This window comes from Cebidichthys violaceus, unplaced genomic scaffold, assembly GCF_023349555.1.
Source record: "Cebidichthys violaceus isolate CVI_PGR_0920_01 unplaced genomic scaffold, fCebVio1.0.p SCAF_15, whole genome shotgun sequence".
NCBI classification, from domain to species: Eukaryota; Metazoa; Chordata; class Actinopteri; order Perciformes; family Stichaeidae; genus Cebidichthys; species Cebidichthys violaceus.
The window spans coordinates 3,946,693-3,962,551 of NW_027176318.1; the positions used below are offsets into that span (position 1 = coordinate 3,946,693).

The 15,859-nt window shown below is 40.3% G+C and overlaps 1 protein-coding gene across 4 annotated transcripts in view; it reads right to left on the reverse strand.

Annotated features, from left to right (window-relative positions):
- The window catches only part of palmdb (palmdelphin b), a 74,110-nt gene that overhangs the window by 33,391 nt on the left and 24,860 nt on the right, over nt 1-15,859 (reverse strand). Inside the window, exons 2-7 of one of the 4 annotated variants that reach the window (XM_068709637.1) lie at nt 13,860-13,910; nt 10,591-10,671; nt 9,233-9,363; nt 6,109-6,223; nt 2,368-2,392; nt 502-612 (exon numbers count right to left, since the gene is read on the reverse strand). In XM_068709637.1, coding sequence (XP_068565738.1) covers nt 502-612; nt 2,368-2,392; nt 6,109-6,223; nt 9,233-9,363; nt 10,591-10,671; nt 13,860-13,904 — 508 coding nt within the window. In that variant the 5' untranslated portion in view covers nt 13,905-13,910. The remainder of the gene's footprint in view (nt 1-501; nt 613-2,367; nt 2,393-6,108; nt 6,224-9,232; nt 9,364-10,590; nt 10,672-13,859; nt 13,911-15,859) is intronic. The other 3 variants (XM_068709638.1, XM_068709635.1, XM_068709634.1) reach the window with 3 other exon arrangements.

Consider the following 15,859-nt stretch of genomic DNA (forward strand, 5'->3'; position numbering starts at 1 on the left):
GGGCAGATGTCTCTTCAAAAACCTCATTAAACATGGATGCAAATAATTTTCCCTCAAAAACAATGTTTTAATATGGAGATGCAGTCTAAAGATCTGGGAAATATAAATATAAGCTCAATGTGTCCCTAGAGGTGGGGACACAGTCATGTCACTGTTCTACAAAGAGCAGTACTGGATTCATCGTCTTCACACAGTTGAACTCTTTGGCCTTAATGAAGAACAGGATTTTTGATGGTGTACCTATTTAATGTGGGACTAAAGTTCCAAAATGGTAGGCACATAGGAAATGTTCACTTCTCCTCACAGTGAAATATGACGATATGCCTAAAGAAAAACATCATGGATGTCTGCATAACCATAGAGCTGCGAGACTCTGTCCACAGTTTCAGTTATTTTCTACTCCAGTGTGTACCACTTGTCTCTTGTCATATTTTCAACACTTACTACAGTTAGATCAGAAACTGATTTTCAGCATAAGCAGTGATTAGATGATGTATGTACCTTTCTTTGGTTCTTCACTAACATGCTCATGCACAGGAGGGTTTTTTGTTGGTGTCAGTGGGATGAATGATGGGATATCTGGGAGTGGTGGGGGGGCATGATGTATCTCATCTGAGGAGAAAAAGAAACACTTGAAACGCCAAGAGAGAGAGAGAGTCATCAGATCATCATTTAAGGATTTTGTTATAGCGAGGTGTTAAACCTTTATTATGGTACGGATTATGTCCTAGTTATATACATATATAAAATATGAAGTTGTTTAGAGTTTTTTAAGAGATTTCTGAGTAAAATTGAAATTTGCTGAATTTCAGATGGATATCATCTCATGTCTGTGTGTAAAGTACAGGGCTGGAGTCAGGATGAGGTCAGCCTAGCTTCGCAGAACTACTGGAAGGAGCTCGCTTGACTCTGTTTAAGTTCAAAGATGCACCTACCTTCATTCAGCTCACTGAGTTACACATTGTATCTAGTTGTACATGGACAGGAATGTAAAAATTTAGATTTGTGCTGAGTAGATGGATAAACTACGTATGGATTTATCCATCAAGAAATAGCTTCAACGTGTAACCAGATCCGGACCCAGACGCCGTTGTATCCGGACTCTGGACCTAAAACCGATAGATAATTGAGAATTATAAAATTTTGACGGAGTGCTTCTATTTTGACCGGAGCAGCTTTTCTAGTCTGTACGGCACTCGTTCAGCGGTGCAGGAAACACACCGACCAATTACATGCGTTGTAAATCACATCACGTGATGATACTCAGCCAATGAAATATTTGTATTCTGACAAGTTTCCTGACTCGAGTGAGATTTTCACACACAGGAGAGAGACGAGGAAAGAGAACGAAGAGTAGGAGAATTATGAGAGTCAGAGAAGTTATTTCACATGACGTTCTCCAAAAAGCCAAATGTGGTCAGAGAGACCAGAGTCTTTAACCAAGAATAGACAGACTCTTATATGTGAATTCTTTACACAGGCAGTTTAAAACCACTATGTCTCATATGTTCTGAGACTGTGACGATTATTAAAAGCGGTAATGTGAAGCGCCACTACGAGACAAAGCACAACTCTTTTTAGCAAACGTACCCAATCACATCTGAAGTCACAGATAATATACAATCTAAGAGCCCAATATGATCAGAATCCTAACACATTAATTCACTGACCATCAATGATGTTTACAGAGAGGAATAGAGCTGAAACAAGTGGTTTCAATAATATTTCATTTGACAGTCAGTTGTTGACTACATACAGACGTTAATACAACTGTTGGCTAATTCAATATATATGGGACTAAATCATAGCGCAAGTTAGACAATATTGTGATGTTTCGGACCTTTGCATGAGGAAATTCTCTCTAAATGGACCTTGCTGAACTTTAATTGAATACCCCTGATATAATATAATATATAATTAGTGAGCATTAGGTGTTGGTAGATCCAGGCTAGCTCTTTCCCCCTGCTTCCAGTCTTTATGCTAAGCTTATATATTGGTTCTGTGTTGTTTTAAGATAACTAGATATTCCAAACATTATCTTGGTTTAACGGTCTGAAAAAACTTTGTTATTTCAAGAAAGTAAAACCCTTGAATTCAGCTGACTGGCAGAATATATATAATTAATATACATAAAATCATGATCTCATAATATCACCTTAAAAAATAAGCAACTAGCCATTAGTTGTGTGTCTGAATGATAAACAATACAGGTTAAAGGATAAAAAGGTTAGTATATAAATGTATGAGTATTTAAATCACTAACATTCATTATTGTTAATTACGGTAATAACAAATGTCAAATTTATTTTGAGTGAAAAGGAAAACTGAAAAGAATCACACACACCAAAATGCTACAAAAGTGTTTACCTGCCTGGAAGTCTGCGTTTAGCTCCTACATGTAAAGACAGAGTAGTTGAGGGTCAAAGTAGTCAGAGAAGCAGTAGGTCAACATCACAGCAGTGCTAAAGATTAATGCTGCATCAGAAGTTCATGCCAAAGTCACATTAAAGGCATAGCTATTTCACTGTGTCTTTCAGTTACAGACAGCAACCAGAAAGCAATTTATGCACATTAGTCCTTGTGCGCTGCACACCCACCATGTGAGCAATCCATTTAGCTGCCACCTTACTCACCCAAAGCACACCCACACAGGCCTCAGACAGTGCATCTTGTTAGAAACAAGCACAGATTAGAGGAAGAGCCACAGTCAGCGTGGGGTGAGTAGAAAGATGATATATAGTATATTCATAGAAAGACATTTTTGAAACATTTGACAGTCACAACTTGTATAACCTCCAAGAGCATTGTGAAATTGAAGCACCAATGTGTCATTGAGCTGACTTGTGGCTATATGGGACATTGGTTATGGCCTAGAGGCTTTTCACATGTAGCTGAAGTGATATCATACTGGGCTCTCAAACTCTTGAGTTGCAGCAAACAACTAATATCCATCATTTCCAGAGTTGAATTTATTTTTTCAATGTATGATTTAAAGATAATTGTTTCAAACAACAAAAGCACATTTGGAGACAAGAAATGAATTAAATGAAGACGTGACTATGTTTGCTATAACTTTTGGTGTTTTTCCATTTCCATAAATACACACAGTAACACTGGCAGATGTAGCATAACATTTTCTAAACTGAAGTGGGTGAGATAATGATGCAACATGAAACTGCATTGACAAATCAAATATGCACAAATTTATATTCCAAAAGACTTTGTGATGTACAAATAATAGTGTGGTGATCGTGATGAAAGATGAAATGATTGAACTCTCTCAAGGTACATCAACCACTGTGCAGTTTTAAACCTGCAAACAATCATGCATTGCATCTCATTGTCTCTGTAGCTGAAGCCACATTGCCTTAACCAACACGGCCACCTGCACTGTTTAGTTGCAGTGCTGTTTTCAGTCTGAACGCCCAATAACACACTCTCATGCACAGCTACGTACCATTTAAAGTTGGAAAGCCTGCACTATAGATGATTAAAGAGTTACTTCTACCTGATTCTTCAACTTTTACTGAGAAACGCTCTCTACTGACAAAATAATATTTCACCAGTGAAGCACCAATTTCAAAAATGTGTTAACTATGAGCTGTTTATTCATTGTGACAAAATAACAAATGTCACATTGACATTTGTTGCATCACACAGTGATGCAACTTTTATCAGCAAGAGGGAATGTATTCATCAACAGTGCACCAATGAAACAGCCTTTAAGTGCAACTCAATGTATCTGTCCCAACACATTCTCATCCCAACTCGTCGCATACTGACGCAGCCCAGAGCATGGTCGCAGTAAACATGTGGTTTAAGTTGTGAATTTAAACAAAAACACTTAGTGGAGATCAAGGGTATTATCGTTAACAAAAACTAACGAAAAAAAACTAAAACTAGGTGTGAATTTTTTTTTCGTTAACTGAAATAAAAATAAAAACGAGCCTTTATAAAAAAAAACAATAACTAACTGAAACTGTATTGTGTCTAAAAAAAAAACTAAAATAAAATAGAATTATAGAGAAAATGTCTTTAGTTTTTGTCTTCGTCAATGTATTTCATAGATGTCAATTTACTTCATACATAGCCTAAGTCTATCTTCTGCTCTACCACTTTTAGTACAAGTCGGGGGTGCCGGCGGGACTCCGGCCAGTGCGGCCGGGAACGTGAGTGTTGGACAATGCGTATGCGAGTTTGACATTTGTCTCCTATGTGGTCCGCCTGCCGCTGGAAGTTACACTTTGCAAATACTCCACCAGGGACGTGCGCTCGGGGAGGCAGAGACTCACCCTCATCATGAAAAGTAAAAAATAATTAATGCTAAAATAAAATAAATATTAATATTTCTCTACTGATCTGCGCTATAAATGTAATTTCTGTATGATTCCAATAATTTCAAGCATATTTATAATCAAAATCGCTGAATTAGCGCATGTCCTGTTCAAACAGAGAGGAGACACGCGAGGTGAGGCAGTGACGAGAGGGAGGGATGTGAATCCCTCAATAACTAGGTTGAGCGTGTGCCTTTTGTTACACAAAATATCGCGGAATCTCGCGATTTTCGCGGGTGGCGCCCGCAAGCGCTCCGCTTCTGAAACGCTCCCGGTCGAATCAAATATGTACCTTACCTATGTGTGTATAAAGAATGCTGATATGAAATATGAAAAACAACCAGTAGTCAATGTGCAAGCTGCCAATTGAATGGTGATTTAAGCTACACTATTGGGATCATATATTTGTAAATCTGACTTATGTAGTGTCAGTGCCTCACCAGCCACGAACCGCACCGCACGCCACTGTACTCCACCGCTTTCTGTATCCTCTGTGTGGCGCTACAGAACACGTCCAAACATGCGTTATGTTGCTCTATATCAAGTGCAAACCACATAGTGTAAAAGTCATGTAAATCGGATGCTGTTTGTCATAAAACGCAGATTTAGTTGGTCTGTTGCATTCTGTTGCATAGTAAAGACTAAAACTAATACTGAAACTAATAAAAACTAAACCAAACTAGCAAACCCGCTTTAAAAACTAATTAAAACTAAACTGAAATTGAAAACAAAAAGTCAAAACAAAATAAAAATAAAAACTAGTGAAAAATGCAAAACTATAATAACCTTGGTGGAGATGCACTGATTGCAACTTTCTTGGCTGATTTTTTTTTAAAGTTTGACCAGCAGATTCCGATTTTCAATTTTTGGATTTATACAAGTTACTCACCAAAAACTACAGCTGTTAGCTTTGTTATAAGCAGGTATGTGCAAGGAAAGGACCTCACTGTAGGTCTGCAATTACTCTGAGCAACATAATGGGAATAAATTACAATATAATAAATTGTTCCTCCATGGCTTATTATACTTGCAGTTGTGACAAATGATGTGCTTTATGTCTTCCTCACTCGCACTGAGGCTGGGACGTTACTGTCTGTGCCATTGTGTGCATGTAAAGCATGCAATGGAAACAGATTTAGTTCATAAACGTTGACATTTATAAAAACATGTGACTTCAATGTCCACTGAAACTTCTGCTCAGCTGAAGAGTCAACAGTGTGCTCATCGCTCCACATCTGATGTAATCTTCCTCACATTAGTCATTAAACTAACACAAATATCATATTTACAACCAGCTTTCCACATTGTTTTTCACAGTTGGTGACTGGAGCTCTTTTAATGACGTAATCTTGTTGTGCCCTCTTCCTCTGCAGTGCTATAATGGTTTTCTTACTGAAGAATTGGTGCCACCTACCACTTATCTCATTAAACCAATTCCTAATAATCGCTCAACTGGAGTGGATGGAAAACAATCAATCATTCGTATTTTCTTTTACAGATTTTCTTAAAATCCGGTTTAAATTTGCAATACATTTTGATGGAAACTTGGCTACGTTTAAAATATACAGACCCATGTTGTGACCTTTACTTTATTCTCACATCAGGAACCAGCAAATGATGATTGTTAACAGCTTAAGGATTTTTAGATTGCGTCATGACATCATTGCCTCAAGGTGAAAAGTTGCATATTGTGGCAGAGGTAATCAGTAAGCAACACTCAGCAGGCTAAGAGCCAGTAGAGCAAGCACAGTATACAAGGTTTATTTGGGCCTACCTTGATAATGTCCTCAGCTGTCCTCTCCACCTCTTTTAAACGTTTCAGAACTACTTCTTCATTGGCAGAGATGTTGAGCTCCTGTGTTTCCAAGGCCTCAATTTCCCCCTCTATTCTGTAAAAGAGAGATATCAACCATGTTGATGACTGAAACAAGCACTCATCTGAATGAACAGCAGCAGCTACTATCTGAATAGTTTTTATTAAAGCAAGAATAACACACTTGCTTCAGCACTTTTCACCACATTAGGCATTCTGGGAAGTATTGCTGTGTTTGCTTGTAAGGTATTTCCAGTTTACAGTTATCCAATTTAAAACATGGCTTTGTACGTGTACATGGATGTTATTGTTCAGCTGTGAAGTAAAGAGTTTCATATTAAAAGTAGTTAAGTTAAGTAATGTTTAGCAATGTAAAAAATATTTTGGTGGTTTTGGCCCAAGTAACTAAATCTTTCCATTTTTATTTAGTAATTTCTTTATTCTGTCTTCAACCTGTTAATAAACTAAATGGCTTCCACTGAAAATAATATGTCTTACAAATGTGTAAACTCGAGATCTGCAAAAATGCAGTCAAAAATGTACTTCAGGGTTTTTCTCAAACTCTGCCCAAAAGGGCATTGATACTGGACATGTAAAGACTGTGTGTACAGTAAGTGTCTTGTTCACAACCCCTTGCAACAACTAGTCCCTGCTAAGGGCTAACATGTCCCATACTTACATCTCATGCTCACTTTCCAAACACATGGACGTGGTGTGGCGGCCATTTTACATGGTTCGCCATCGTCCATCAAGCTGTTGTAACTCGACTGTACTTTGTCAAAACTGTCCCAAACTTGACATGCTTGATGACTGTCATGACTTTAGGACTTCTGCATGCCAATATTAACTCAGAGTCATAGCGCCACCTACTGGCAACCACGGACGTATGCAGGATTCTATAATTACAGCGGCCCAAATACTGAACTTATTAAAAGGGTTTGTGGGCACACCATGAGAAAAAGACTTCTCTGATCTAAATATGTGCAAACTAAGGTGCTTGGAGAACAAAAGTTAAATAACAGTTGTTCTCAAACCATGTCAGTGGGCATTAGTATAAATGTTCTGTCCAGAGCTTCTACATGAGAATCAGATTAAATGTTACAATGAATGCTTCACACTACAATCTAAAGTTACAGAAGAGCTTAAAATGAAAACAGTGTTAAATTAAACTGTTCAAGTAAAAGCATACAAAATAAAAAATGGCTGATTTCCGGTTGGGTTTAGAGCATAGGTGCATAGGACTTTTTTTTAATTCTACATGTGATACATCTGCTCAACATATTTTATACATCTAGGTGAAACGTACTGCGAGGGCTGCATCGTCAAAATATTGTAGGGGGCGCTATCTAGTTGACTTGCCACTCTGAAGCATTAAAATCACATCAGATAACTACATTCAGGATTTTAAATGTGTGTGACAAGTTTGGTTATGTTTTGAGTATTTTTAGCCCCCCAAAAAACACCTTAATTTTTCATGGCGAAGAATTTGGCGCCACGGCAACGTCTTTTCACGAAACAACAAGCTTTTGAGTAACTTTTCATCACAAAGGTCTTTAGATAGTACTGACCAAATTTGAAGTTGATTCAATAATTTCCCTAGGAGGAGTTCGTTAAAGTACAGCGCCTGGAAATGACAAAAACGACACTAGAAATTCATATAAAATTCAAAATGGCTGACTTCCAGTTGGGTTTAGAGCATGGCTCCAAGAAACTTTTTATTGCTTGAAAAAAACTCCTCGTTCTCATTCCTCGTCTCCCCCTTGTACATCTCACTTGAGTCAGGAAACTTGTCAGAATACCCATATTGCACGCCACGTCATCATAGGTGATGAATATAAATATTGCTGCTTTTTAAAAAATTTGTAGGGGGCACTATTGAGGCAATTTATGACATCAAAGGCCAAATCCCATGTCAAATATTCTACAGAGGGCTCTACAAAATAAATTTAATTGAATTGAAATAAAGCCCTCTCTGTAATATAAGCCTGCTATAAACAAAGGCCTGGTACATTGACACAATGTCTACTGCTGAGTTTACAGGCGATTTGGAGTGAGGTCAGACAGACATTCCACCATTGACACAGGGATTGATTTGCGTGCACAGATCACACAGTAATGTCGGCCAAAACGGGGAGTAGAGTGGAATAGGCTACACATATTCGAAAAGGCCGAGCTGACGATGAGGTCAGCGAACGCATCATCACTGGTTCACCGGTAAACAGGTTATTCAAAGCCGCAATATTGGGTGAGGTGTGCTCACTGATATCTTCGACCAACAGTGTAACTTCATCACTCACTTAACCAATGATGTAACTGCATCACTCACTCAACCAATAATGTAACTTCATCACTCACTCTAATAATTATGTAACTTCATCACTCACTCAACCAATGATGTAACTTCATCACTCACTCAACCAATGATGTAACTTCATCACTCACTCTAATAATGATGGGCACCGATCTCTTGTTGATGGGTTAACCTGAGTTATTCTGTGACAGGACATTAGCCAGTCAGGAGCAGACTGATTGGTGTAATAGCAGAAATAGCTTAGCTTCCATCTTGGTCTGGATAGGTGGTCAGCCGTGGGTGGTGATTGTCTCATGGTTTGCTCCCCATCAATTCTTCCAATCCCCACATGATGGGGATGAGCATATTCTGTCATATGCCATAAGTGCTCCAGTAATAAGCATAACAATAACACATTTACTTGTAATTCGTCTTTTGCCAAATTGATGTAAGTGTGGCATTCTTTCTTTTTTTTTTACTTTACCATGTGCCACTTACTTCTAAAACCAAACCTACACCCTTGTTATCAAGAATAACATACAGCTTGTATGAAGCATACAATTTTTTATGAGGCACATATATTACAAATTATGCATTCATTTTAACATTTTTCCATTTCTATGAATATAAACTATTTGCTTCTGCAGCAACTGATTCTCTCTACTGAGATCATGAAGTTTCACTCAGTCTTCACAAGCATCAGTGCACCTGAAGCCAATACGAATGCCTTCACTCACATGGTGTGTTAGTTCTGCAGCTCTCTGCCTGTTGTGTGGGAGGTGCTGTGTGATTTACCTGAGGATGTTGCTCTGCAGCTGATCACTCTGCTGCTGTTCATCCTGAGCCTGAAGCCTCATGGTCTCCTGTTCCTCTTCCGATTGCTGACTCAGACCATCCATCAGCCACTGCTCCCTCAGGGCTTTCTTCTGTCAATCAAACACACCAAGTGTTACTGCCCACAGGATTTAGAGTTCTATTCACAATTCATCTTGCCACTTTGTCATCTCCACTAGATGCCCTCAGAGTTTCCATCCCTCAGTAAGTACAGAGTTCAGCAAACAGTAAGTGCAGAGTTATACAGCTAGGATAATTTTATTATTGCTAATCATATCTTCTTTAACCATCTATCACCAATTAAAAGGTGGCACATCTTCCTAAGTTAATTTGGGACTCCAGACAGAGTCAGTGTATTAACAAATGCACCACATCTTCAGTATCTTTAAAGAGGACATGAGATCAGTTTGTCAGTAAGATGTGACCAATATCACAGATGTCACAGAACACTGATTCTTAACTGCACTTCTCATGAAATCTAATATTAGACAGGTTAGCAACACTGAGAAACGTTGTAAGGAGACAAAGTTCTAATTGTAGGGAAGAAATATTTAAAGATAGCATTTGCATTTTTGTCACACTGTTAAGACAATCCAAAGATGCACTTTGTGTCAGTATTTATAAGCGTGACTTACGCTCATTTACACTGATACTGATACATTTATTTATTTATCAGTATCAGTGTAAATCACTCATTAACAGTGTGTAAGTGTTGTTACTGTCCAGCCACACACGTCAATGCCAGAGAAGATAACAGTGCGGATGTGCTCGTCAGACTCTCTATGCCCTTGGTTTTGCTTTTTAGAGTTAGGGTTAGGTTACAGCTTTAAAGAAAATACTTTGTGTTATGTGTAATAGTTTGAAAAACCTCATCACTCTGATCAGTGTGGAACGCCCCAATGTCTTTCTTACTCTTGTGCAGATGAAAATTAAAACACAAATGAATGAGAATGGCAGCTCCTAAACAGGGACTGTGGGCCAGAAGAGGAAGTGTGACAGTAGTAAGGTGTTGGGGTAAAATAAAAAGGATATTACAAAGTTACATAAAGCTAATGCAGAGGGACTCCTTTTAATACTTGTGAAGTTAAGGTCTGGCCTTGCTTCAGATTATGTCTGAGTTTGTACACAAATGAAACAGGGATTGTTGCAGTGTTATCATTCACAAATCACAAGAACTTCATCCCAAAGTTCCTCCTGGTAGTCTTGTGCAGTCTCTGTTCGGTGTCTGCTGGAGACCCACTTCTACAATAAGATGTTAGAACGGTGCACAACATTCTCTCCTGGATGGTAGTTTTCTTCTTTTAAACAGTAAAAAGTACCTTTATGTACTGGAGGTTTAATTTCTCCTCTTCAATCTGTCTCCTTTTCTTGGCGATGTTCTCCTGGATTCTTCTTTTGTCCTTTGGGGACAAATCAAACATATGTTTGCATCATGTGTACATTTTACAACATGGAAACAATTCCACCTGTTGTGCTGTCTTGCTGACACTTCAACCTCCAGCTGACAGCAGGACAGCCATAAATAACTAAACAGCAACACAACCTACATGACCTGACCCTACCTGTGTGTGTGTGTGTGTGTGTGTGTGTGTGTGTGTGTGTGTGTGTGTGTGTGTGTGTGTGTGTCCACCTGTTCACTACAACTACTAGAACATCCTTTCCTGCAGACAGACAATTCATCTCATATAGGTTTTAATTGTCAGCTGGACATTTAGATTAATTTAATAATTGACAGATATGTATCCTGACTGGATGATCCCAGACACACTGCTTAATGGCTTTAACCCAGCATCAAAAAGCCTTGTGTTCCTGGATGTCACAGTGAGGGGGATCACTGCGGGCTAAGATTGGATCACTAAGCCCCTGTGAAACGGGATCTCCCTGATGACGTCTGCTGATATTTATAGCTTTGTCTCTGTCTGTGTCTGACTGTCGAGCACAGAGACTCTGGTACCATGATCATATGGGTGGGATTTCAGATGTGTCTGACCCTAACTCCCAAGATGAGCTGAACACACTTTGAGAACAATTCCACGGCTGAGGAGGTACAAAAGGCCCAGGACTCCTGCCCACTAATAATATCCAGGGATGATGTGTGCACATCCTTCAAAAGGAGGTATCCACACAAATTACCTGGACCTGATGGATTCCCTGGCCGTACTCTCAAGGTCTGAGCAGATCGACATGTCCTCACAGATATTCTGAACCTCTCACTGCTCCAGTCTCTATTTACCACATCTCAAAAAGACCACCTTCGTCCCTGTCCCCAAAATGACCACAGTCCTCTTCCTAACCACTACTGCCAAGTGGCATATTTGAATATATCTTGAGTTGAGCTCTTAGGCCAACCTGACTTCATTAAAATTACATTCGGTGTGCATTGTATGAGACAAGAGATGTAGTCCACTGATCGGTTTCACGCAAAACTTAATGGTACTGCAAGTTTCTTGACTTGCAAAATGATCTTGTAAAATTGACTTACATCATATGTGTAATTCAAACAGAGTTCACTCCGCCACAAAGTGGGAGGGTGGAGGCGGCAAATTGGAATTGGGCCTCAAAGTTGATTGTTATGTGTTAAGTGTTCCCCACCTAATAAGAAAGACGACACACCACCTCAAGCTCAACCTAGACAAAACTGAGCTACTGTTCCTCCCGGGGAAGGGTTGCCCGCACCGGGACCTGTCCATCACCATTGATGATACCGTGGTGACGCCAACTCGGACTGCGAGGAACCTGGGTGTGACCCTGGATGACCAACTGTCATTCTCGGCAAACATTTCATCCATTACACGCTCCTGCAGATTCCTGCTCTACAACATCAGGAGGATTCGTCCCTTCCTGACTGACGAGACGGCGCAGGTTCTCATCCAGGCTCTTGTCATCTCCCGCCTGGACTACTGCAACTCTCTACTCGCCGGAGCCCCGGCATCGGCCATCAGACCTCTGGAGCTTGTCCAGAAAGCCGCAGCTCGCCTGGTGTTCAATCGCCCCAAGTTCTCCCACACAACTTCCTTTCTCCGTTCTCTACACTGGCTACCTGTAAGAGCTCGCATCCAGTTTAAGACTCTGTTGCTAGCCTACAGGGCAGTGAAAGGAACAGCTCCTTCGTATCTCCAGGCCATGGTCAAGCCTTACACCCCCGCCCGACCACTTCGCTCTGCTGCCTCGGGGCGATTGGTTGCCCCGTCGCTCAGAGGTCCTGGCGGCCGATCGACCCGGTCACGGCTGTTTTCTGTCCTGGCCCCACAGTGGTGGAATGAACTTCCCACTGACGTCAGGACAGCGGAGTCGCTGCCCATCTTTCGGCGCAGGCTGAAAACCCACCTCTTCAGGAAGTGCTACCCTGAGCCTTCCACTTAGCACTTATTGTATTCATACTAGCTTGTTGCACTTATTGTATTCGTATTACTTATAGCACTAACTGTTTTTCTTGTTTCTGCACTGTACTTTGGCTCTGAGTTATGCTCTGCTTCATGGTCTTAGATGCTTGTTTGGAAAAGGAAATGTACTTATGACTTCTGGTGACTAGTAGTTCTTTTGATTACCAATGTTGATGCACTTATTGTAAGTCGCTTTGGATAAAAACGTCTGCTAAATGACTGTAATGTAATGTAATGAAAGAAAATCCCCAAAATAAAGGACTTGTTTAAGGCCATGTCCACACTACTAAGATTTCCATTTGAAAATGCATATCTTTTGCTACGTTTACACTGAGCGTCCACACTACACCGAAGTTTTCAAACTTATCCGTCCTCAGGAGTGTTCCTGAGGATGGATAAGTTTGAAAACTCCGGGGTTGCCTCTTCGTGTCGTAAACGCATAAGTTTGGAAACGATTACGCCCACACCCGCGTTCACTACTTGATTGGTTCTTAGCAGTCACGACGTGCAGGAGGAAGCAGCTGTTATTGGAGCGATTAGTGACCGGCGTTATCAGCCCTACGCAGTGGACGTCTGAAGTCACGGTTTGCGGCTTTGAGGGGGGTGATGGACACAAAACGGAGGACTTTCCTTTTCTTATTAATGCTTATTTTGTGAAGTTCACACACATAAACTATGAAGGAACAAAACATGAATTGCTCTCCAGTAGGACAGAGACTTCAGCCAACAACGAAACTGAGGAAACAAGGGAGACGTGTGTTGACCACATTTATGGACCCATAATCTAGTAATCCAGTATGTGTAAGTGTTAATTTTAAAGTAAATTTGATGTGTGAGAGAGATAGACACAGCGTTGTAACTAAGTCTGAAAAATAAAACTTTTAAAACATGAGTTTATAGAGAAAGATCTTAAGTATCAAACACAACCTTTCATTATTAAAGACTACTTTATTACTCTGTCGTATTTTTTTTAACTAAGCAACCAATCTACTTCCTGTTTACACAAGCACCCAACCGCATGCCCAGTATACGTCAATAGTCACGTGATATTCGTTTTCAGGCGCATTAGTAGGGACAAACACCGTGTGGATGGAGATATTAGTGTGGATGTAGCCTAAGTCAGCAAAGCAGCTCTCAACATGTGACACAGATACTACATCCTAGCTTTCCCTTTTTACTACCAGGAGCACAGGACGGATACTTACCGTGATGGCCTGGAGCCTCTCCCTCAGCAGGTCAGCCTCCTCCATGATGGCCTATGAGACAGACAGATTACATAACAGTGAATGAACTGGGAGTAGGAGGAAGTGAGAGGCCAATACAAATCAAAATATTATTTCAAATAGATTCAAGGCTCCAACCTCAGTAACGAAAATGTAGACTTTTCAAGACCAAGTGTTACGTCCCCTGACTTAACAATGCCTCTTTTCTAGAAGAGAGCTCTGTTTGTCTTTCAGGTCTGCCACACCCCTTGGTGATCACTGAAGCGCCCACACCTGAGAGTCCTCATTTCATCAGTGGAGCTGCATATCAACCCCCAGATCCAGTGTTCTTTCTCCCCCGTTTGTTCTTGGCCTGTGGAGCTGTGGGTTTGCTGTTGCTGCTACCAAGAGCATTTGTGCTGCCATACCTGGTGTTCAAACGTAATGGAAGCTTTGTAGGGGTTCTCTGCCTTTTTATTTTGTCAAGTTTTCTCCTGTTTTTGTGACTAGTTAGGGAGTTCAGTATTGTTGTTCTGTTTGTTTTCCGTAGGCCAGCTGACCTCTTCTTTTCCAGTTAGCATGGGGGTTTTTGTTTATTGTTTTGGCCTTTGAGAGCCTGACGGCCACGCTTCCTTTTTTAGTTGGTTTGTTTTTGTTAACCTATCCTGTTAAATAAATGTAACTAATTGCAGCTGCCTTATCCTCTTGGTTTTTGTTAAACGTTTGTGCCAAGGTTTTTCATCACCTTTTTATGTTACTTCCTGTGTACCCCTAGGCACACTATATAGGCCGTAACACCAAGTAATGGAGCTTAAGAAGAGGTTGAGCCTAAAGGGGGGTTTCAAATTACACCCAATTCGTGTCACTAAAAAACCCTCTACAAAAATGATTGCTTAAAACATTGCTTAAAACCATTTTTGTGTTCAGGATTTTTTGGGCGGGTCTGGAATCATGGCTCGATGACGCAGTGGAGCATAAACCCTCCCCTAACACTAAACAAAAACTAGAGCACTCCTCAGTTACAACACTACCTTCTAGAGTTAGCTATCTAGCTATGCCTTCCTCGATTCCCCGCAAATGCATATTCCCTCAATGCCAGGATTTTCAAAAAAAGCTTGGTCACTTTATTTAAATTCCCAAAAAATAAGGACATGGAGAAGAGGTGGATTAATTATGTGAAGAGCCGCATTGATGGAGATCTGAGCATCTCCACCAACACCCTTCTCTGCAGTGAACATTTTACACAACAACTTTAATCAAAGAAAACTGAGATTAAGGGATGATCCCAGATAAAATAATCCCAAACTGACTGCCTCCCTCCCCAATCTTCATCCTCCTGATCTGCTGACTTCTGGTGCCATCATCAGCAGTGTGTTTGTTTTATAATTATAGTAAGTAGTCCATAGTAACTGTGTAGGAAGTGCAACCCTCTAATGTGATTTTGCTGAGGGAGGGTAACGGTCAGCATCAATGGCTAATAAAGATGAACAATTTGCTGATACATTAACTTGTGACAGTAGACGTTGCGATTTATGATTACAAGAACATCTGTAGTATGAATCCTACATATTTTTTGTGAATTTGGGTACATTACAAGAACCTGAAAATAAAGGGTAATTAACTACAGGCGGCCTGTAGGCTGTCCCGCCACACCCCGTCTTTGTGCAAAGCACTGGAACAAAGGAACCTACACATCACCAACAGACAGTATGATAATAACATCCAAAAAGATTCACTCTGAACAGTTTCTTTGACATGACATTTTTTTCTGTAAATCCTTTTACGCTACGTTTGACCCTCTGCTATGGTGAGGGTTAGGGTTGGATGATTCACTGAGGCCTATAAGGAATGGCACAGTGACTGCAGGGAATGTAACATGACTGTGTTGGTGTTCTGTATCTCCTTCTTGATGGTGGCGCCCTGACAAACACACGCTATGCCGAGTTAGGAGTTTATGAAAAAGCAATGTCTGGCTAAATGACATTGACTTAAAGTGAAATCTG